At 40.2% G+C, this 24,699-nt stretch overlaps 1 protein-coding gene across 14 annotated transcripts in view; it reads left to right on the top strand.

Moving 5' to 3' along the window:
* The window catches only part of Anks1b (ankyrin repeat and sterile alpha motif domain containing 1B), a 953,532-nt gene that overhangs the window by 151,237 nt on the left and 777,596 nt on the right, over positions 1–24,699 (top strand). For all 14 annotated transcript variants that reach the window (XR_014999730.2, XR_014999729.2, XM_085683219.2 and 11 more), the window contains exons 5-8: positions 6,144–6,219; positions 7,738–7,839; positions 10,584–10,697; positions 12,549–12,715. Coding sequence is in view for 12 of the 14 variants with exons in the window: in XM_085683219.2 (XP_085539345.2) it covers positions 6,144–6,219; positions 7,738–7,839; positions 10,584–10,697; positions 12,549–12,715 (459 nt within the window). In the remaining 2 variants the exon portion in view is untranslated. The remainder of the gene's footprint in view (positions 1–6,143; positions 6,220–7,737; positions 7,840–10,583; positions 10,698–12,548; positions 12,716–24,699) is intronic.

Here is a 24,699-nt window from a genome sequence, read left to right as displayed (position 1 = left end):
ACAGTACCGTCCACAGTATCACCTTTGCCCACATCCTCTCCATCTCTCGCTTCCTATGTTTCTCTGTTTTCCCCTTGCCTCTCTTCACTGTTCAAGCTGCTTTGACAAATACCACAGGCTGAGTAGCTTAGATCAGAGGCATTCATTCCCCCAGTCCCCCACAGGTTACAAAGTCTAGGATCAGAATCTCAGCCATACTAGTTCTTGGTAAGCAATCTCCTCCTACCTTGTTATTTTCTTCCTTCGTGTGACCTTTCTTCCATATACAAATGGAGAGTGAGTTCTCTGATGTGGCATCATCTTATAAGGACCCTGGTATCATCAAATTAGCGCTCTATTCTTAAGACTTAATTACTTCTTTAAAAGCCTTATGCTCAAGTGATTCACTGTATGGATTAAATTTCAACACCTGGATTTGGAGAAGGTATAAATGTTCAGCCTATAGCAGACTCTGTTTAGTCTCTTTTCAACAGAGTAGCTAGACATGACCCCATTCCATGAAGTCAGGTCACATCACTTTTCTATTCCTAAACCTCCCTTGTTTTTCCATCTTAGAGCAAAAGGCAAAGCTCTTCATAATGTGGCAGCCACAGTCTCACAGGGCTTGGCATTCGAAAGGAAGCAGTTTGGTTGGAGACTTGTTTGTAATTGAGTTTGTAGGACAAGGGGATTGACGTCATTGAGGCTTAGCCTGTAGGGGACGGGTTCTAGAAAACCCGAAAGATGAGGAAAATGTACAGCAAAGGGAAGAAATGGAATAAAGAACTATTTAGTGGGGAAGTTCCCCGTGATGAAGTTACAAGAGGCACGCCAACCGTGTAGCTGCATGCAGTCGTGTGGTCACATGTGTTCACTGAGTGTGAGCTGAGTACCGGGCCTTGCCTGCCATGCATCAGGGTTGCAGCAGCAAGAAAAGTAGACAGGGACATCCGCTGTGATGGAAGGGGACTCTTGACAAAGCGGAGTAAAGAGAAGTAAGATCTTTGCGGAGGAGGCTGAAGTAGCAGCAAGGTCACAGGAAGGGCCTTTGGTTTGTTTCGTTTTGTTTTAGGATAGTGGTAAGGTTGCACACCACAGTGAGACTCACATGCAAACCATGCTCACCTCGCGGTGGCTAGTTCATGGTTGGGGTGGCGGCTCCATGTGATTGTTGTGTCAGCGCGAGGATGTCAGTAGATGTGTATCGTCTACTTAATAACCAGACATGGCTGTTCACATCTGCAACTTCAGACCTGGCAGGCGGAAGCAGGTGGGTCTGGGGGATGCTGACCTGCCAGTTTAGCCAAAATAGTGAGCTCCAGGTTCAGTGAGAGACCCTGCCGAAAAGACTGGTGGAACAGCCAAAGAGGAAGACGCGACAGCATCGACCTGTTTCCTGTAACATGAAGGGGCCGGCTTGTTGGGGTTTACATCCCTCCAAGTACCCCAACAAGCCAGCAAGTCCCAAGGAAAATCACACAGAGTCTACATCAGGTTATAAAACTGATTGGCCCATTAGGTCAGGCTACTTATTAGCTCTTATAACTTTTGTTACCCCATTATCCTTATCTATATCAGCCACACAGTACCTTTCTCAGCTGGGCAGCTTACATCTTGCCTCTTAGGTGGTCTGCGCAGGAGTGGCTGAGGGAGCTTTCTCCTCCCTAGCCTTATCCTATTCTCATTGCCCCGCCTCTACTTCCTGTCTGGTTGACCCGCCTATACTTCCTGCCTGGCCAATCAGCCTTTTATTAAAATACATGATTGACAGAATACAGATAATTCTCTCGCACCATTTCCCTCTTTTTTTTTTTTAAACAAAGGCAAATACCCATAGTCCATTTGTTGGGAATGTGGGCGTAGTATTTCAGGCTACTTCCTGCTGGTTGGGGGCGCTGATAATCTTATTAGGACCTAAAGAAAATTTAGAGTTATAATCAAGTCCTGACTGAAGTATCCTGGGAGTCTTGATCATCTCAGGCAGCAGTCTTGAATCTGTTCTGGATGTAGGACTCAGACATCTGGGTCATCTATTCCTATCAGAGATTTTTCAGGTGGCCTCCCTTGGTCAAAGGTGATTTTTCTTAACTCTGAATAAATCCATAGCCTCTCATTTTCTGTGGAAACAAAAGCAGAATCTCTTCTCCCAAGTAACATACCTTTTGACTTCAGTTTTGAAACCAAGGTATTTTCAAAATGTCTATCTTGGGTTAGTTCAGCAGCATTTGTAAACAAATGTCTTTTGGTGACTGTTGCTCCTTCCTCAGCATTCAAACAATTAAAAGAGAGCATAATAACACACAGTATCAAGATTCTCTGTGCATTTTCCATCTTTATGCGGCTTTATTTTACTTCTATTTCTTTTATTTTTACTTTTACTTTTTGAGACAGGCTCTCTGTATATCTTTGTCCTGGAATAACTCTCTAGACCAGGCTGTCCTTGAACTCACAGAGATCCTCCTGTCTCTGCCTCCCCAGTGCTGGGATTAAAGGTGTATGCTACCACACCTTGAACTCACAGAGATCTGTCTGTCCCTGCCTCCCAGGCATTGGGATTAAAGGTGTGCACTACCACACCTTGAAGTCACAGAGGTCAATCTCTACCTCTGTCCCTTGAAGTCACAGAGGTCAATATGCCTCTGCCTCCCAGGCATTGGGATTTAAGGTGTGTACCACCACACCCAACTACTCTCTTTCTTCCTTTTTTTTACATTAAGAACTTTAACTTTTAGCCTGTATATATTTTTAACACATTGTAAAATATTTAGAGGTTTTCTTCCTCTTTGAATCTCTCTTTACTGTATATCTCTCTTTTTCTGAACACATGAGCCTTTAATTTACTAAGCAATATGGAGAGCAGTGGCTTTGACGGCTAGATCCAACCCAGTCCCCAGCTCTCCAGTCTCATGGCTGAGATACCAGTCAGAGCTGTGTTCATTGCCACAACTCTATGGCGTTTCAAGGTCCTTGCCAGCAAGCAAGCTGGAGCATTCTGCTCACAGACCACACTCAGTCGGACCGCCCGCCTGAAAGAGTCAGAGTTTGCCCTGGCAGGACGACCCAGAAAGACGGCATTTTAAAACAGCGCAGCTTTTTTCCTGCTATGGCTGAAAACCGAAAAGCATGCATTCAGCTTTTCATCAACACCATTTAAGTGCTTCGTGGCAGGACCTCTTAAAAGAGCTGCAAGGTTTTGCAGCTAAAGCTGAGTCAGGAAGCCTCTCTTAGATGAGAGCATTTGCTTGCCTCTAGCAAGCAGAGCAGACCCGAGAAATTGCTGCTACCAAGAAACCATGCATAATGCTGTTATTTTGTTCTAGAATTACTTCCCAAGCTGTCTCAGGCTTTATGTGGATGCAGTTGTCCACACGTTGGCGCCATATGTAACATGACGGGCCGGCTTGTTGGGGTGTCCATCCCGCCCGGTACCCCAACAGCTGGCAAATCCCAAAGAGAAATTACACACAGGACTCCATAAGATTATAAACTGATTGGCCCATTAGGTCAGGCTACTTATTAGCTCTTATAACTTTTGTTACCCCATTATCCTTATCTATATCAGCCACACAGTACCTTTCTCAGCTGGGCAGCTTACATCTTGCCTCTTAGGTGGTCTGCGCAGGAGTGGCTGAGGGAGCTTTCTCCTCCCTAGCCTTATCCTATTCTCATTGCCCCGCCTCTACTTCCTGTCTGGTTGACCCGCCTATACTTCCTGCCTGGCCAATCAGCCTTTTATTAAAATACATGATTGACAGAATACAGATAATTCTCTCGCACCAGTTTCCAGTATGTGCGCATATACCCCTCGCACACAAGAAACCTCTTTTAGTTGTTTCTTTATTTTTTTTTAAATAAAAAAGAAATTAAAAAAGCCAGGGTCCCACAATATCCTTCAAATGCATCTTTATTACGACCCATTTCTTAAAGGTCATCATCTGGTACCCAAGCCTTCAACACATGGCCTTTGAGAAACATTTGATACCCAAACCGCAACACACAGATTAAAGTGGACACTTACTATCTACTCTTAAGCACTGGGGAAAATGCCTCTGTCCACATAGAAATACGTTTTAAAGAGTTGAAGCTATTTCTACAATTTTCCCTTCAGTACAGAGCTGTATATCTAAGAACTGCTTTTTTATTTCCTTTTATATTGTCGCCTGCCATAGCAGTCACATTTTAATTCAGAGAACTTGAGCCACACTTCTTGAAGATACATACACATCTCATTGATATTCCATGTTCTTTAATCCTTTTCCCCATTATGCTTATTTTGGGTTATTTTAACTACACAATACATATTTATTAATTAAAGAAACATTTGCATCTTACGTCATCATGTGTGACAGTGTGTCTCAAATCGAGGTTCTAACATCAACTTTGTGGTTACCGTATAAGGCAGAAAGACAAAGTTGTCAGATTAACCTCATTCACAGCAAACACTGAGGAACTAATTGGCATTCGTTAGATTCTTAGGAGAGAAAGAAAAATCAAAACAGAGGACATTTGTCTTAGCCTAAAAATCTCCTTCTCTTTGAAATCTTTCCTGATCTTCCTCGAGGAAGAATATTGGAAAAAAGAGAGGCTGTTTAGCTTTCCACTGAGCCTGTGGTTGATTCAGGGAGCAAAATTATGATGTGTTGTTTATTATAAATGCTAGGGGAAGAAAATACATATGGATATGAAGTACACAGAAAAACCACAGTTTTGCAGGGGCAAAGAACAATTTCCGTAATGAAATAACGTTAAGCTGAGAATCTGACTGTCATGTAGTTGACCAGTCTCAAAGTATACTCCTTTGGCCTCAGGGCATCATGGGAACCTGATAGAGATTGAAATTCTTGGACCTCATCTCTGGTCAGTGAAGCAGAAACTGGGAATGGGTTTCCAGGAGTCTAAGGGCTTGCTTCTTCCCTCCCCGCCTCCTTTTCTTCCTTAATCTCTTCTCCCCCTCCCTCACTCCTTCCCTCCCTCCATCCCTCCCTCCTTCCCTGCCCTCCTTCCTTCCTACATACCTACCTACCTGTTCCTGCCTTTCTTCTTTTTCTTTCTTCATTTCATCATTATTATTATTTTATGTGTGTGGATGTTTTGCTTGTATTTGTGTCTATAGAGCATTTATGTGTTGTGGGTCAGAGGAGGACAGAAGAGGGTATCAGATGCCCTGGAATGGGAATTGCAAGGCCTGAGAGCTGCCATGAGAGTATTGGGAATCGAACCTGGGTCTTCTGGAAGAGTTGCCAATGTTCTTAGCTCACTCCGCCATCCCCCTTTCAGTCCCGCGGTCTTTCTTCTTTTTCAGCTTTTAGATGAAGTCACAGGTCATGCTGTGTGTCCCAAACTGGCCTTGAGCTCGCTATGTGAGCCTCTGAACTTGGAGTGACCCTTTCCCCCAGTTTCCCAAATGCTGGGATTACAGGAATGTGTCACCATACGTGGCTAGGATTGTGTGTTGTTTTTTTTTTAACAAGTTCTCGTAGTGAATTCAATAATTCATGTTGGCCGCTGAAAAACAAGCGGTTAGTTGAGCATTCTCCAAATCTAGAGGGCTGAGAGTTGGATCTGCCTGTTCAGGAATGAACCTGAGATCCTTGGAGAGAACAGCAAAGAACAGCGTTGAGAATGAATAAGGTCAGTGTTTCTGAAGCGCGGAGTGTGGGTCAGCTGGAGGTTTACGGGTAGAGGAGAGTGTGCAGAGGAAAATGGAGGTCATCCAGGATTTAGAGCCACTTCAAACTGTTTGGATTTCATGTACCACAAATGCTTATCTGCAGATTTGTCTTCTTCAATGCTGTGGGAATATACAAGGTCCAGGAGATATTTCTGTGTTGAGAATGCCCTTTGCTCTACGGACATGTGATCACGTTTAATAGATGCACACTGAGCAAACTCGTGGGTACTCCCAAAAGCCTGGTGCAATGGGCGTTCAGCTCTTAGTTGATGTTTGAGCACAACTAAGGCAGGGAGAAGGTGAGTCACTTCCTACTCAGAAGCAGAGGTGCTTCCCAGACACAGTCTCTGGACTCTGTTCCTGGAATACCTCCCTCCCCACCACTTCTCTGACCCAGAGTGCTGAGAATAGACAGGATCTGTAAGAGTGGCTCGCTGTTTGCCCAGTCTGTGGGAATTCCATGTTCAGCTCTGTCTTTTCTTTTTCTTTTCAGACAGAAAAGGGGAGCGCTCTCCATGAGGCGGCTTTGTTTGGGAAGGTGGACGTGGTGCGAGTCCTGTTAGAGACAGGTAGTTACCACTGTGCTCCCGGGAGCTTGTCCGGCTAGCTACTGTGGCTGTTTCAGGGTTAGCTGAAGGAAGATGGCGGCCTTCTTCACAAACCATCCCTTCCTCCAAATTGCAGAGAGGGAGTCCCACCGTGTAAAACTGGGCTTTGATGTTCAGATAAGGTTGATATAAATATCCAAGCGAGCTGAAGAAACCACCACGAGGAGAAGGAAGATCTCTGCTTTCGGCAAGATGGAGGGACTGGCCCCTGAGGAGTTATGGCAGTGGTGTGGACTCTTGGTCTTTTCCACTGTGACCCATGGCCATACAGATTTGGGTCCCTGATCCTTAGAGCAGATTCTCCTTCTCCCTACTCCTTGGCTGAGTAGCTGTACATTGGCTATAGAAGTTTATTTTTAAAAGGAGCATTTTAGAGGGACTATTTTGAAGGAAAAACAAAGGTAGGCTTACTTATCACCTGCATATTCTGACCGGAATGGGATAAGTTGAAATCGAGGTCAGACTTTTGAGAATCAAAAGATACGAGTGCAAATCATTACTCCCCACAGCTGAGGTGAGCCATGTTCTGTAGTACAGTGTGTTTATTGGCTCTGTGAACGAAAGCCATGGTCGGGCTATCATGCCCTTCTGTGTTCACTATGTTAAATGTTTGTGTTATTTAATTTTGACATGCAGCACAGTAATAGAATAAATGACCTGAGACGCCAGTTAAATACATTCTACTTATATTCTCACAGAAACTTATAAAGCTGGTATTTAATAATCTTACAGTGAGTCAACATCTGGGATAAAATACTCTACACTGGCCTCATTTGCAATCAGGTGTTTGGAAAGTTCACAAGCTGAATTAGAGTGCTGGGATCTAATGGCTGCATTAAAATCAATTTTTTAGTGTGACGCATAATCTTGGAACTAAAGTCATAACAGAGATGTTTCAGCCACACAGTTACGTCGGTTTGCTTAAATAGCTTATGAGTGTGGCCGGCACTGGAGATAATCTGAAAGAAGTGAGTGTCCAGGGTATCTGGAGTATACAGTCCGTAGACACTTGAGATGATTATACTTTTCCAAATTTGTTTGCATTGAATATTCTAAGCGTTCTTACATTATACTATGTATGATTATCATTTATTAAAATTTTAAAATTGAATTATACAGATTATACAAATCACCTTGCCATTACAGTTTAGGATTTTAGCTTATAAGTAAGAAATATTTTAACTTTGATAATAAACTATTTATTTAATATACTATCCACAACCCCAAAGAGACTCTGAGGTCCTGCAAAGCAGTCTTTATAACTGTGTCGGAGAACTCTAAGAGTCGATTCATTATCAAGAATTTTCCACATTTTTAGCAACATTCGGCCCCTGCCTTCTCTCTTGTTGAAATCTTATGTGTGTAGCTTAGTTTCTAAGGCACCTTCAGTGCTTGGCCTATATGCGTGTGAAATTAGAACAGTTACATATTGGCAGTATCATCCGAGGACACGCCATCTAGTTTCTCCTTTTCCTCCAGGAATTGATGCCAACATCAAGGACAGCTTAGGTAGAACGGTCCTAGACATTCTGAAAGAGCACCCGTCTCAGAAATCTCTCCAGATTGCAACACTCTTGCAAGGTAAGCAATATCGAATGCTGGATGACTTTGCCTTACAGCCACGGTTCAATTGAAGCCGTCGTAAGTTTTAACCGGGGCTTTGAGTTAGTGTTTGATTTTGAATTAGCTCATTATTTCTATATTTTTTTTCTGGCATATTTTAAGATAAATAATAATTCATTTAAATGTTTTAGTTCTGTGTTTACTCTGTACCGAAACAGTTACTTATGTACTACTTGATATAAAAATGTTTTAAAAAGTCAGTGGAGAGTGCTGGTTTGAGGTTAATAGGCTCTCGGAGCTGGTAAGGATCCCATATTACCTTCCCTTTGAATAATACCATAAGATTTTTTTTCAAAGACTTTTCTATAATTTTGTCTGATTTCTACAATTATGACGTAGCTATGTATCATCGACCTTACTCATGAGGGACACTGGAGCTCTGGTATATTTTTTTGCTTGCTCACACTCATATTTCTGCCCTGTGCCATGTAGCAGTGATAGTACATGAAGGCTGAACTGCCAACAGTCCAAAGGGCAGCTGGCCAAAGGATTGCCAGCTGTTCCTCCTGCAGGTAGATCGGTCACAAGTGCAACAGTGGAGAGAGAAGCAAGACAGCTCCTTCCCAGATGGGAAACCGAAGAACAGCGTTGCTTTGTAAGAAAACTTAGGAATGAAAACCAGGAGGGGCTAAGGAGATGTGGATACGGGGGTCAGGGAAAGCCAAATGGGTGTGTAGGTTAAATGGTCACCATGTTTCTTTCTTAACTGACTTCTAAAGCCTTCCCTGGAAGTTTAGGCCCCTATAATTTTGTTGTCAATAAATTTTGTTACCAATAAAGAAGTTGATTGCAAGTCAGAACACCTCCAGATGAATCAGAGAATCCAAGTATGACTTTTCATATTAATTCTAATTAAGTCAAGTTGGATGAATGCTAAAAAGAAAAATGGCACACCTTGTTCTTACCTATATTCTACCCTCAATGCACTTGTATTTTAGGTTAGACTTTTGCCTTCAACGGAACTTTAAAAATCCTTGACTTTTGTGGATATTATATCTTTTGGAGAAAGTAAAATAAAATTTTCCTACTAAAAGGGGGCAAGATAAAATTTTAGGGTTTTCAAACATATTGCATGGTTCAGTATGATAAAAAATATCTTGTTGGAGCAAACTTTGTTCTTCATTAAAGGCCAAGGTTGATTAAGTGTATCAGTTTGCATTGGGTATCTTAGGGGAATTTTTAGTATTTCCTATCACTGGAAAATACCTTATATTATTTCCACAAAGTCACTTTATCAATGGCTTTCCCAATTATACATTATCAATTTGTAATTACAAATTACAAGGTTTTTTGTTGCTGTTGTAAATATTGCTATTAAATTTACATAATTACTGCATGGTCCGGAAATTTTCAGGATATGATTCTGCAGGTTACTTCCTTTTCCTAGTAGAATTTGCCGTGTAGACTTGTCCTTTGATCTGAACTATTCTAAGGGTGTGGGGACACAATTGACTGGCATATAACACACATTTTCACAAGTGGATTCTTATGAAGCTGATTTTTTTCTGAATAAAGAATACAAGCAAAGGATCCAGTGGGAGATCTGCTTTACTCCATTAGAAGAGGGCTATAAACCAGCCCTACATAGGCTGAACTCTTTTGGGGTGTGGCAGATATGTTTCCTTTAGGTCACACATATTTTACGAGCACTGTTTTCTTAAGAACAAAATTAGTTGCTGGCATTTAAAAATATCCAGAATTATAACTAAATCTTTAGAATTTTGGCATTCGTGAAAATCCAGGCTCCCGTCTTATGTAAGTGCCAAACTTTTAGAGGGAGCACCTGCCATTAAACATGTCTTGCACATACCCTGTGTTTCGTGTGTCAGCCAGGCTGAATATTCTTTGACATTTACCTGGGTGTCCAGTGTAGTTTCCCTTAGGATTAAGACAAAGGTGACATGTTTTCATGGTCTTTGTCTATCTGACTCTACCATTTGTTAGCAGAGCGAGTTAATAACACTCCTCTTCTAAGTTGTCGTCTTTAAGATTGAGGTAGAGCTGGGTGTGGTGATGGATACCTGTAATCTCAGAATTTGTGAAGCTAAGCCAGAAGAGTCACAAGTTCAAGGTTACCCTGGGCCACATAACGGGTCCCTGTCTCAGATCTCGAATACAACAGCAACGCCCCAGACCTATGCAAACTGAGCTAGCAATAGTGAACATGCCAGTTTCGTAAGGATTACACAGGCTAACATATTAAGTATTTAGAACTAGGCTGTTATTATTATGCCTTTATAGAAAAAGCAAAAGCAAAAGATAAGTTGCATGCAGGACATTATTTCAAGAGTAACAGGGGTGAGTATTTTTTCTGTATATAAATAAAATATAGCGCGGATATTATGCTTATCTTTCAAGCCCACACCACCTTTTCATCCACTTCTGTTACTCAGGAGGTTGGTTATAGTCATCTGGTTTGAAGTCTCTGGGTTAGTGACAGCATCTACTTGGCACGTCTTCTGGGGGACTTTAAATTGCCAAATAGAAAATATTTAACAAGAGCAAGAGGTACTTGTGTCTCCAATGAACATGTTTATCTTTAAGGAAACACACGTTTTTACTTAAATGTTTTACTAAGCTTCTCTTGAAGTTCTCCGGGTTTGTTTCAGTTTCATTTTATTCTTTTTGAAGAACTTGTGATAGCTATTGATTTTCAATACACATGAATCCAAGTGCATAACCTCGGAAATTTGTATTCCCAGACTATCTAGAAGGTGTGGGAAGGACCTCAGTCCTGGAAGAGCATGCTCAGGAAGATACGCCGCAAGAGACACACCTTTCGTCTCCCGCCGAGTCTCCTTCCCAAAAGAGTAAAAGTGCGTACCTGCCAAAAGCCCCGGAAACAGTCATACCAGACTTCTCCGGTCAGATTTACCAAAGGGCATTAGATGAGCTAACACCAGTGGACATTTCCAGTTTAGTTATTTGTGGCGTATGCTTTGCATTTTGAAAACTTACTTAGTCAACATTTATAGATTTTCTGCTGCTTCCTTGGGATGGCTCCTGGCATTGACACAGGGCACCGATCAAAGTAGTTAGCAATCCTTGCCGAAATAAAGTTCATATGGAGTAGAAATGGCTATTTTCACAAGTGTATCTTATCTAGCTTTATTGAGGCATATTTGACAAATAATAATTTTATATTTGTAGCATATAATGTGAAGTTTTGACACACACACTGTGGCTTTACTGTCACATTTAAGCTAATTAACAAATGTATCACTTTGCATAATGACAGCGTTTTGGTGGTGCAAACAATATCACACGTTTTGGGGAATTCAAGGACACACTGTAGTATTTTACCCATCTTCACTGCACTGCGCTACACTTAGATGCCCTGAGTCGACTCGTTCACTCCTAACTGAAGTCGTGAATGCTTTAGTCACTAGATCTATCATTTTATATGTTGCCTATATATGCGAGATCAAGCAGTATTTGTTTATTGCAGCCTCATTTAGCTCAGCAACATGACTTCCAGTTTTGTTAGTGTTTATCAAAAGAAAGGGGCCCTTCATTTAAGTGTTCCGAATGGTCTGTTATTTATCTTTCTATTTTTCCCTATCCATCTCTCCAACAATAGATGTTTAATTTTTCCTCACATCTCAGTCGTCCTAAATAGGGCTTCAGTTAAAATGGGGTTATGTGTGTGACCTCAAGGAAGTGAGATCAGCACTAGAAGTAGGAGTGCTGGTACCGAAGAACATACGTGTTTTCTACAGTGGCGCCTATATTCGCACAGTGGCGTGCAAGCTCTCCTTGCCCCACAGCCTCACCAACACCTGCTCTCTTCCATCATTTTGATGATATCCACGAGATATGAGATCCCTTTCTGATTTTAATTTCCAGTTCCCTGATTGTCAGTGATGTTAAACTTTTAAACTTTTTTTTTCTTTTAATGTATCCACTGGCCAATTGTATTTCTTTCTTTCTTTTTTTTTTTTTTTTGAGAAATTGAAGTCTAGGCGTTTAGCCTATTTGCTAACTGAACTTACACGACAGGTGATAAAATTGTCTATTCCTCCGTTTCCCCCCTTTTCTCATATATCACACTCCCAATTGCCTACATGTATAATGATTTGTTTAAAGACGTTAATACTATTTATGCCCATTGAAAATAGGAAGTAGGTTTTTGACATTATTCTAAGCTTGTTAATGACTCATGGATCCTGTCAGTGAAGTAAAATGCCAGTAAAAAATGAAGAAATAGATCCAAATGCTGTCAGCGGTCACGCTCTGGCCGTCCTGTGTGAAGCTCTGAGTTCAGTGCTCATTCTGCTGCCACCGAAAGTCAGATCCTATCATAAACAAAGCTCTAGGAGCTAACTAGTTAGGACCATTTGTACTTAAACTTTCAATACTGATTTCTGCTTTGACAAAAAGTAGCTACAGTCAAACTTCAAACTTCCTTTGTCTGTTAGCATGCTCATGTTCATTTCTTACTTTATGTTAATATGTTATATGCATTATGCAAACATGTAGCTATGTATTATGTAAGTATATAAATATGCAAATATGTTAATTATGCTTAGTACTTTGCTTTGGCCAGATGTTTCTACCTACTTACTTGCTGTGTTTTGTCAACATAGTAGTCTCATTTATATTATTTAACATTACACTTTAGTAATAATATTTCTCGCAACATCTGAAAAAAAATTGTTTCCTTGTAGGTGAAACTGTCACCGGGGAACTATCGAAACTCCTGGATGAAATAAAACTCTGTCAGGAGAAGGATTATTCTTTCGAAGATTTGTGCCATACGATTTCAGACCACTACTTAGATAATCTGAGCAAGATTTCAGAGGAAGAACTTGGGAAAAATGGAAGCCAGAGTGTAGTAAGTAAGGGGGGCATGAAGACAACGCTTCCGTCTGTCTTCCCGCGTCTGTCTTTCCAGTGTGGTGCATGCCACAGTGGCATGGGAATGGTCGACTTACTAGGTTATCAGGTTCAGCTTCAATCAAATGTCAGTCTCCTGTGAGCTTTTCCCTACTGTTTGCAGGGTTGTCTCTCTGTAGCAGGTACAAGGGAAGAAGAATGCTGGGGACAGACTGAGAGGGTGGCCCAGGGCTAACCATTTGTGATGGTGTCACTAGGGTTAGATTCCTTCTGTGACATGCAAGTTGCAGTTTCTTGGAACATGGATATTTAATTTAATTGAGCATAATTACTTCGACTCCTGGAGGAAAAAAAAAACATTTGTCTTTTGTCTGTCCTCTCTGCTGTCTCTATAAGTCCTCAAGAACACAATAGGACAAAACCATATGTGTAATTCTTTAGTTACGGCGGCACAGGTCAGCTTACGTGTTTTCATGACATTAGATGCCCAGGGAGTCCCATTTGTGACCTCAGGATCTAAAGTGCTAGTTAGATATTCTTGTTTATTGTGAGTTTTTCTATCAACAATAGCAAAAAAAATTGTAATTGACCCGCTTTAAATTATGGGTTATAAACCCACTTTTGACCCTGAAGGCATGATTCATAGTCTGTAGAGGAGTTAAGGAAATGGGCTGTTTTGACACAAACTGTTTACTCACTTTTAGGACTTGTTTTCCTAGAGCAGTCTCGCACGTTACTCAAGAGTACATAATAGAGTACATTGTGATAAGTATGTCATATTATTTTAAAAATTCAACACAATTCTAAGTGTGGTGCTTGTCCGTTTCGGGAACTTGCACTTCGTTTAGCTCCGGGAAGGGAGGCGTGACACCGTTTCTCCGCAAAGCGCCTGCTGATCTAGTTCAGCAGCTAAACTTACCTCCCAGCCCTACTTTTTTTGGTTGTTGTTCCAATTTTTTTCTCTGAGGCTGTCCCGTTACTGCCCTTCCTCCAGTCCGTTACAAATAACTGGAATAATTATATATGCCTTACACCAGAAGTTTGTAGGTTTTACAAAATGAAAATCTTCCATTAATGAGATATTTATATTCATCAGCATAAAATGCCCCTTTTAGAAGTCTAAAACTAACTTCAAAGTACAGATTATTGTAGCCTAACATCTATTGGAAAGCCACTTAGAACTTGGAACGTAGCTGAACCATATAACTAGTATATGATGCCTGGATTTTTATAACCATCCCTAAAGCTTTCTATCAATTGGCAAATTCTAGAGCACCCTTCGAAACCCACAGATTTCCACAAAGCCCTAATGTTCTAGGTCAATGCTTTCTAAAGACTTTATTAAATATGTTCGCAAACAAACTTAGACAAACATTCCTTGTGTGTTGATATATGTGTGTTGATATCTGTATATCTATATAGATAGATATACACACCAATAATATCTATCTGTATGCACATACATGCACACACACTATCCTAGTGCTACATATGTAAACCAAGAGAGATTTACTTCACAAGAAATCAAGAAATTCAGTTAGGAAAACAGAGACAAATCAAGCAGAAGCTCTAATGTTTTTCTTTTCCTCTAAATCCTGTGTGGCTGGGCTCTGTGTTCTCTGTGGAGAGTGTGATATAGGCATATCCGTTTCAGGGAGTGATGATAGGGGCTCTTGGCGCAATGCGTTTTGGAGAAGGTGGCTACTTTGTCTCACTAACTGAAGACTGGGTTGAGGTAGCAGCAAGGGAGAAACTAATGCTCATGTTTGAAACTAAATCTTTCATAGTTGAGCCCAGACATTCCTACACTCTTAGTTCCGGTGACAAATAATCTATAATATAATACCATATTCCTTGAAATTACTGTCACATAAAAATACCAAAGGCTAAATAAGGCAGGGTAGCAGAAAGTATACAAAGGAGCAAGTAAATCCATTTATTTGTAATAGAATTTACTGAGGGCAAGGATGAGAAATACAATTAAAGGGATGAATGGAGTTAGGCAGTAGGTGGCTTGAATACTGGGATTAGAATTTTGATATTTTCTCCTTAGGAAATGAGAAAAACCTAAAAAATATTTGGGCAGACAAAAGACATCATTGGAACTGATCTTTCAGAAGATAAATCTGGCAGAAACATCATTGTTCAAAAAACCATCCAATTCCCTTGACCTTCTCTAGAGCCTACATCTTATCTGTAGTCATTCTGTTCTGTCTCCTGTTTGTTTTCATTTGTTGAAGTTTTTTTCCTTGAGTATTGCTAAGGATTGCCCCCTCATGATACAAACAGCTTAATAAAGTGCTTTTACGTTGCCTAGCATAGGCAGCCATTGCCATGTTTAAAAGTAGAGGTATATAGATTCAATATGCAAGACTGTAGTTGACTTCAGAGAGTTCCAAACGCCCATCTCAAAGAGCCTTCAATCACTTTTTGTAGACAAGACTAACGCATAAAACAAATATATATATACATATATGTATATATGTATATATATAATGAATTGATACTTAATAGGTGCTTGCTACCTATTATTCTAATGTTTTACATGATTTAAACCACTAGTAAACAGTCTCAAGATTGAAATTATAAATTTGGGAAATGACTTACCTGGCATGTGCCATACCGAGGATTTAAACCAAGAACTGGTATTTTAAATTCTCAGCTGCATTTCTTGTCGTACGTTACCCTGTGGCCAAAAAAACTTTAAGAAGCGAGAGATCAGGGATCTACTGGTGTTCCCTGGAAGCTTCCTGGGTGTGGGTTAAGACTAAGATGGTTCCCGGAGAAAGGGGAGGTGGGATATACCTTGTGCTTTTCTTGAAATGATTGAATCAGGGAGGAACAAAGCTTGAGAAAATAGTGCGTGCAAACACAAAGGTCAGAATCCATGTGTAGCTTGGAAAGAATGGTTTCCCATGATGGAAAGAAAAGTTAGATGAATAGTGATAAAACCTAGCAGACACTATTGTTTCTCCCGTTTTACAGATGAGAGAGTGAAGGCTCGGAAACTTTGATGATTTCCCCCCTCAGGGTCACATGACCAGAATACTTAGACTCAGATCCTGACTCTGGAGTCGAGTTGTATTGTACATCACTCCCTGTATCATCAGGGACAGCGACAGATCAGGAGACTAACTCTAGGGGAGTTCCCTTGATACTTTGGAAGATTAAGGGTTAGGGTTAGGGTTAGGGTTGGGTATTCTGGGGATAGACTGTGGTTCTCATCAATGAGTTTGCCTTAGAGTAACGAGGAAAGGCTTTAAAAAATAAGGCCTCATATGTCATAGCTCCTAAGTCAAAACCAGCTGAGAGGGAGCTGTGATGGTGGATATCTGTGAATGCCAGCATTTAGGATGCTGGAGCAGGAGGATCACAAGTTCAAGCCGTGTGGGGCTATATAGCAACCTGAGGCCAGCCCTGGCTACACCTAGTGCATGTTAGAAAAAAAAATCTTGACTGCTCTTACCAGTTGTTTTTAGAGAGGCCCCCTACATTATTTTAACAGGCATCTAATTGATCTACTGAAAGAAAATTCTACCAGAATCTTTATCGACCAGTTCAGGCCTAACATGAGAGCGGAGCTTAGTTCCTAATAACACCATCCAGTATGTGATTTTTGAGCTAGAACAAATCTTGTAGCTCTTGTCGGGGCTAACTTCTTCAGTTCTCTAACTTGTTCATTCTGTTTAAGTTCTAGAACTAGGGAATATCTTGGTTTTGACTCTTCGGCAAGTTATTACCCAGTGTGTAGCTTGAAGAGAAACATTGTTTCTCACAGTCCCGGAGGGCGCTCGCAAAGCAGGAGGCTGTGAAGAGCTTGCCTCCTGGTTTGCCGGGTTTTTGCCGGTGCCCCTTTTTCTCTTCTCATGTTTCCCCACATGACTGAGGACAGAGAGAAAAATCAGGCTCTCGGTTGGCTTGGCATGGAGACGTTATTCCACCACTGATGGCTATGTGCTCATCACCTGGGTACCTCCCAGCGTCCTTTGCTCTACTCTTTTAGGGGTTGGCATATCAGTATGTATATCTGGAAAGGACAGAGACTGGCTCCTTACCATGAAACAAATTTAAACTATACTATACTCTGACAACAGTCCAAACTTGCAATTATTTTTGTGCTGTATCAAAGCTTTACCTATAGAAAACATTTTTGTTATTCATATTCCTAGCTATATGAAGTTCAATCACTTTGAATGCAATTTAGTTTTAGATGCGCCAAAAAGTCTGACTTGTTCATTTTATTACTATTCATAATTTCAAAATTAATTAAGAAATTATAAAATAAAAGAAAAATATGCTGTGTAACATCATATCATCCATAAATGTATTTTAGATTTTCGTGATGTAGCTTGACCTCAGACTGCTTTATCCTTAGTTCAGTACAACTTTTATTTCCTATCTTCTTCCAACAGAGGGCGCTCTGATTCAGGAATTTGACACTAAATCAGATATCTTATGTAAGAACTTCCGATTTTTTTAAAATCAGAGATGTTTGATTTTATTCAAATAATTCTACTATTATAAATTAATTAAAAATTAATTCCTTATTCTTATTAACCTAGATGTTTTATATTTAAAGACCAACTCAAGTTAAAATTATATTTTATCTTGCCTGCATTTTAATTCAAAAGCTAATCGTTTCTGAATGCTCTTATAACATGCATATAAGACCATTTTCCAAGTTGAATCAGAACATTATATAATCTAGGATAGAAATTTTGAAGTAATATTTTTGTATTCTTTACCAACGCATGAAGTTTGCTTTCAAAAGAATATAAAATGATCTAAAATTTCTCTACTGTCTTCATTTATCTTGTTGTCTTATTTTAATCACTTATATAAACAATATGCATAGTGCTTAGATTTGAACACACCAGGCTGTAGGAACTCTGATGTAATATGAAGATTATAGCAGATTGAATCATTTGGCTTAGGTCTAAATAGAGAAAGCATTATTGCCTCATTAGCCTATGTTTAAAAGAAATAGGTAAGACAGTGAGGGAAGAAATGTCTTACTCTGTGTTTTCTCCAAAGGAAAACCTGGACACAGTATATCCAATGCTGTCTGTTTATTTAGGAATTGTGCCAGCGTGGTCTGTGTAACGCTGCTCAGCGGCACCCATGATCTCTCTCTTGTGTCACTTTATACTATAGCAAAATCTTCATTTCCAGCCCAGATTCTGAAGTGTGAGCTGTTCTATTAAATGGTCTAAAAGTCAAATGCTGGCCCTGGGGGTATAGCTCAGTTAGTGAGGTGCTTGTGACGTAAATGTGAGGACCTGAGTCCATTCCCCAGAACCATTCTAAGGAAAACAGAAAGCCAGGCATGGTGATGTACTTAAAGTCACAGTGCTAGGGAGTCAGACTGGGGGACCCTGGGATCATTTTTCATCTAGTTTAGCCACTGAGAAAGCCCCAGGTCCCTGCAAGAGACTCTTTTTTTTCCAAAGGTGGACAACTTCACAGCATGACCTCTGACTTCTAATTGGGTGTGTATAAATGTGCACTTGTACCCCTCACATAGGTGTACCTGCACACACATGAGTGGGCACACACACCGGTACACACACATGCAAGCACATGCATTGTATATTCTGTTTTTAGAACGAAGCTTACTTTCAAACATGTTCTAATATGTTTTAAGAGAGAGGCCTCGGTGGCTGTCAGGGGACTTTGTATTCCGAGTTTCTGAAATGTATATAAGAGGGCTCTTCTTACAGAACTATAAATAATTCTTTAACATATATTATTTTTTTGGTAGTAATATTAAGTCATAAGTAGTGGTAACATAGATAGTGATCCGGAGAAAATTTCTGACTATAATTTAGGTTTTTATGTTTAAAAATAGTTTTGAAAAGTTAGGACTCAGAGTTGCCATAGATTCAGCCAGGTGTGGGCTTTTCTAGCAGATTTTCTAGGAATTAAAATATGTAGAAGCTAGATTCTGTTGTCCTATATTAATAGCCCCCAAATGGTATCACTAAGTGCTTATGCATGTTAAATATATAATGCATGCCAGGAAAAGCCCAGAATCACAATGGCAAATTTCTGACCCCACTTTTACCTTTGAAAAGAACTTTTAAAATCTGTAGTATTTCTAGGAAGATGTTTGAGAAAAAGTGAGTGACTACTCACTCCCCTGAGCTGCTACCTCAACAGTCTTCACTTTGACAAGGTTTGCTGTTTTCCCCTTGTGTTGTTTACATTGCCAGATTGTGTCTCATAGAGTCCGTGATGAGAGGGTCCGTGTTTGGTTTATCTCTAATTTTTCCTGCCAAACACAGCATCCTACTTGTGGTAGTCTCTCAGCAAAGGATCACTGAATGGAGACACACGAGGAAAACACGGCAAATAGAAGGGCTATTGTTGATGATCTTAAGTAGAAAACGTCTTCAATTATTTGGAGCACAGGATCCCAGCCATCTTTCTTATGGAGGGACTAATCTAGCCACGGAGCATATGAAATCATATGGAGGTATGATTTCAAAATCATATCAAAAGGTAATTTCTTTATCAGAAAATACTGTCACACCTTCTCTGAGCTGCATAAGAGATGTTTCTCTGTCTTTCGTGTTGCTAAAGACATCCCATGGTGATCTTTATGTCTTGCAGACTTTGACCAAGCTGGCTCAGACTTTTGAATAGTTAGTTCATGTATTTGTGGAGGATTTCTCTATTGGTATGTCAAATGTTCTGTTCTTGGACCAGTCTCATGGAAGTCATCAGCAGCTCAGTACGTCTTAGGGACAGCACACGTGACAAATGGTTTGACTTACAAGGAGAGTGAACACACTGGAATTCTTCACTCAAACAAAGGTGTAGAATTCAATGTAATTTCACGCCGTATTTCAGTTCCTGAAATGCCAGTAGTATACACAGAAGATGAGGAAGTGGAGTTGGCTTTTTCTTTGGGCCATCAACCAGCTCTCAAATAAAGACACAGAGACTTATTATTGATTATGAATGCTTGGCTTTAGTTTAGGCTTCCCCTAGCTCTTTTAACTTAATTTAACCTGTTTATGTTCATCTATGTTTTGCCTTGGGATTTTTTACCATTCTTTCATTCTGTATGTCCTGCTTTTCCCATTTTCTCTGTGTCTGTCTGTCTGGCCCCTGGTGTCTTCCTGTCATTTCCCTTTCTTCCTCCTTTCCCAAGCCTAAATTTCTCCTCCTACTTCTGCCTATACTTCCTACCTTGCTATTGACCAATCAGCTTTTTATTAGACCAATTAGGTGACTTAGGCAGGCAAGGTAAAACAGCAACACATCTTTCCATCATTAACCAAATGCAGCACATCTTTACCTAGTTAAATAAATGCAACACATCTTTCCATAATTAAACAAATGCAGCAATCTTTGCATACTTAAACAAATGTTCTGCAACAAGGGAGGTTGAATTTGGGTGAGTGATTCATGCAAAAAGCTTTGGCCGATGTATTCCAAGCCTATGATTAGCCTCTTGATGACCCCCATCTTTCCCTAGTATATTCAACGTTGCCTTGTCCATCCTCAGCTTGTCATTATTCCTGTCACCTTTCTGGCCTCAGACGTTCTTTACCTCTTCACCTCAGTTACTGTGGGAGCTTCTCCTCCTGCCCACTTACTTCAGTCTTTCCCCATTGTCTTCCCCTTTTCCTGAGTGCTGGCGCCCAGAGAGCGTGATATGCCTAAAGTGCAGTGTTAGCCGAACCTTCTCCGTCATCTGTCCAGGCAAGCAGACTCTTCAAAACACCACCCCGATCCTCACTGTAATAACTTCAACCTTTAACTGACGCATTTAAGGCCTGACTGTTTTAGCTATGGCGTGCATTTCCACCTTATCTCCCAGGGATCTGTGTGGAAGTGCAATATTTGAGTAAGACGCCTCACTCTGAATCGTGTTTGCCTTTATTTCTATGTTCAGTGTTTTATCTACATATAATTATTTTCATACCATCCTCAATTGAAACTATTCTTCCTAATACCTTTTGTGATCCGTCTATATTTAGTTCTGACACTTGAATCAGATATTACTGTTTATAAATTTGTTATGTGAATTTAATAATCTTCTTTGGATTATTAGTAAATGGGTCTTCTGTTTTGGCTTTGTTCAATAATCGCTTGAATACTGGGAAATTATTAACCTGGATGCGTGGGCTTAGCATAGATATCCACATGCTTCATAAATACTTGTGGAATTGAACATGTTATAGGAATGAGGAAGTATGTTTGATATCTGATTTTGGTATAAATTTATGAATAGAATCTAATCTGTTGTTTCTTTCTAGTAATTAGTGGCTCACAGGTTTGTTTTGAAGGTAAAATTAAATACTCAGCTAAATTATATCATTGACTCCTTCACAGTATAAATCATCAATATCTTAGGTCAAGTCATGTTTTATGTAATTACAAATAAAGCTTAATGAAATCTAAGTACTTTATTCAATTCTTAATAACTTATATAAATTACTATAAGCATTTAAATATGTCTCATTCTTTATATTGTTAATTTCAGATTCCCCAACATGTTATGAATTATTTTTTATCATCGTGTGCTATGTGTAAAGAATTTTCCAGCCAATCAGCATGTCATTGTGTGTTTGTTCCTTATTGCACACCTTATTATGTCATTGTGTGTTTGTTCTTTATTGTGCATCTCATCATGTCATTGTGTGCTTGTTCTTTTTTGTGCACCCCATCATGTCATTGTGTGCTTGTTCTTTATTGCACACCTCATTATGTCATGTGTGCTTGTTCCTTCTCCTTCTGTAGCATAGGCTAATTCAAAACTCACAGCAATTCTCCTGCTCCACACTCCTGAAGTGCTGGGACTACAGAAATGAGGCACCCTGATACGCAACTATTTTCAAATATTAGAACACTCTATTAAGGCAACCAAAGGTAGCAAAATCCCGAAAATACCTTAAAGTTTTATATTTTAAATTTTATGACGCTTTTGAAGTTAATTTGTGTTATTTTCACCAATTTTTGTTTTTTGTCTAATCTATGACTTGGTTTTAAGCTTCCCTATAGAATAATCAGCTGTTATGATGGTCCTGAAAGATGAATGACTTCTATACTTGGTACTATTGTAATATTTTCTTGAAAACTTAAATAATTGACCCTTCTCCTAACTTCACCTTTTAGAAAATAATGATGGCAATTTGTGAGCACTTGAAGCCGCTTTTCACAATGACTTTGCTCATTGGCTGTCGCGTACCCTATTTCAAGGCGCACATTTGGGAAATCTTAGTGCAGTTTGGGATGAAGGCCTCGGACAGCTTGCCATTATAAAATGATCTCATTTTGCTGCCTGACATGGAAGGGAATCCGCACGGGGCCCAAGCTCAAGCATATGCCACCGTGATAATCACTTGCTGCTTTGTCCAGGGAAGTGATTTTCACCTGGAGGAGTAAATTAATTTCAACAGAACAGTAGACTGACAGCCCAGAAAAAAAAATTGATGAAACTGTTCATGCCTCTAACACATCTTACCACGAGACCATTTAATCCGCGACTAAAGAATATTGGAATCCACACAGCAGTAACAGCGGAAGACTTGGGATCGATTATGGTGGAATTGAAGTCGGTAATGGAGAATGGAGGAACGTAACCGGTGTGGCGTGCTTCAATGTCAGGTGTAGATTTTTTAAAGTAACAGCTATTTTCACTAGCTTTGTGGGAGTTCTTATTTCTGCCACATGTATTGAAATGCATTAAATAGGAAGGTTCTCAACGTTCCTAATGCTGTGACCCTTTAAATGCAGTTCCTCATGCCGTGGTGACCCCAGCCATAAAACTAGTTTTGTTGTGACTTCGTAACTGTAATTTTGCTGCCGATGTGAATTTTAATGCAAATATCTGTGCTTCCAATGGTCTTAGGTGACCTCCGTGAGAGGACCCGTTGACCCCTCCAGGGAGTTCCCACCCACAGGTTAAAAACCCCTGGTTTACCCTTTCAGAACAGATCCATTTAGTTGATAGCTTTCAGTGCATACTGTCAACTCATTAATAACGAGAACCAAATTCTTAATTTGGTCAGAAGATGAGGAGAGATGAAAATGCAGGTGGCAGGAAAGGGAAGTCTCAAAAATGAGCCATGGGAGTGACCCAGAGAGAAGTGTCTGTCCGTGAGGTGAATGTCTCCTGCTTTAAGAAGAGCTGTTTCAGATGGTTCCTACTCCTAGAGCCCACACTTGGTTGTTGAACGAATGAATTTCAGCCTTGATGAAAATGCTCCTCCTGAGCCAGTGCGTGGTGGTGCACACCTTTAATCCCAGCACTCAGGAGGCAGAGGCAGGTGGATCTCTGTGAGTTCGAGGCCAGCCTGGTCTACAAGAGCTAGTTCCAGGACAGGCTCCAAGCTACAGAGAAACCCTGTCTTAAAAAACCAACCAACCTAACAGAAATGCTCCCTTTGACTGATTCAGGAAGCTCATGCACATGAAGCCCATGCAACTTTCCCGTCTGCAACTAATGTGCATGCCGCCGCCCTCGCTACCTTCCTGAGCCCCCGCATTAGTCACTACTGCGATTTCCTCAGTAATCCACATTCATGACTCGGGGCTGCATTCATAACACAAATGAGAACTTGAATTCAAACAGACTTGTGTTTGTATCTTAATGCTTTAGATAAAAATTTCCATTGTCTTCAGATTTTTTTTTTAATGTCTGAAAATAGAAATTCTAAAAACAAGAATTTGCAGGTTTATTCTGAAAATAAAGCTAAGTCATGAAGAGCACCTCACCGTGGCTCCAACCACGGAGGGACAGCTGAGAACTTATTGTCATGGTTCTATCCGCCCGGTCATTTATGTGTATTTTTCTGTGTGTCATCGGAATGCTCCCCCACATTCTAGCTGACTCTCCCATCTGTCTTAGTTTCTCATTGTTTCCTGTTAAAATACACTCTTATTCCTTATTCTATGCTTGCCTCGCACTCTGGAATGGTGTTTTCACAAAGTTGTTCTCACTTCAGCCTTCTGAATCATTGTCTGGGGGCGGATGATTTTTAATAAATTCCTTAGGTAATTTTTTTCTGCCACAGTGTTCTGCACATCCTGCAGTAGAATATTTTGAAACGTTAATCTCGTAAATCATCAGGTATGGGACTCACTATCGCTCCTCCCCCCCGCATACTTCTCCAGTTTGAATGAAATGGCATTTCATTTAGTTACTTCTTGAGTTCTGTCTCTCTCTCTTAATCCCCCGTCTCATCTTTTTCCTTCCCTGTCCCATCTACTTTCAAGTAAAACTCTATAACAATTATGTAGGGAATTCACAAACAGCACTGTAAGTTTCTTATCTTTTCCAAGTGTCCGTCACCATTACATCAATTGGAAAGGTTTTAGTGTGTGTGTGTGTGTATGTATATGTATATGTATATACACACACACATATGTATATATATATATATATATATGTATATGATTTGTTCAGCTACTCCCAACTTTTGCTATTTCTGCCTCCTTCTCAGCCTTTGTACTCTCACGGTTATAGTCCTGGGGATACTGAGCCACATAAAGCTTCATGATTTGATGCTGTGTCTTAACTCAGGCTTCACGCTCAGCTTTAGCACCATCTTCAAGAGTTTGAGTTGGCTCCTTAGCACGTTTTATGGAGGACAAGCAGAGAACCAAACGAGGAAGAAGGATGTTCACAGAAGTAAGGTGTGCTTCCTGTTTCCATGTGTTCAAGTCCATTGGTGTTTGTTCTTCCCATCAGGTTATACAACCAATATATTGCATATAAAATTGCGTGTGCATGTGTAGCTGCATGTGTGTGCGCGCGTATGTGTGTGTATGTGAGTGTGTGTGTGTGGTGTCTCGCATACAGGGAGGAAGGGAGAGTGGAGGACAGGGAAAGGCAGTATACAGCCTTTTCAGTGAGCATTAGTATCTTTGCTCTTAAGCTTAAGGGTCCCTACTTTTCTTAGTATTTGGACGAAGTTGATATATTCTGTTTTTGAGACTCTCACCATAAACATAGAAGAATTAGACATT

The sequence above is a fragment of the Myodes glareolus genome, chromosome 26 (assembly GCF_982192425.1).
Source record: "Myodes glareolus chromosome 26, mMyoGla1.1, whole genome shotgun sequence".
Lineage (NCBI taxonomy): Eukaryota > Metazoa > Chordata > Mammalia > Rodentia > Cricetidae > Myodes > Myodes glareolus.
The sequence above is the reverse complement of the archived record's forward strand: the minus strand, read 5'-3'. Positions and strand labels throughout refer to the sequence as shown.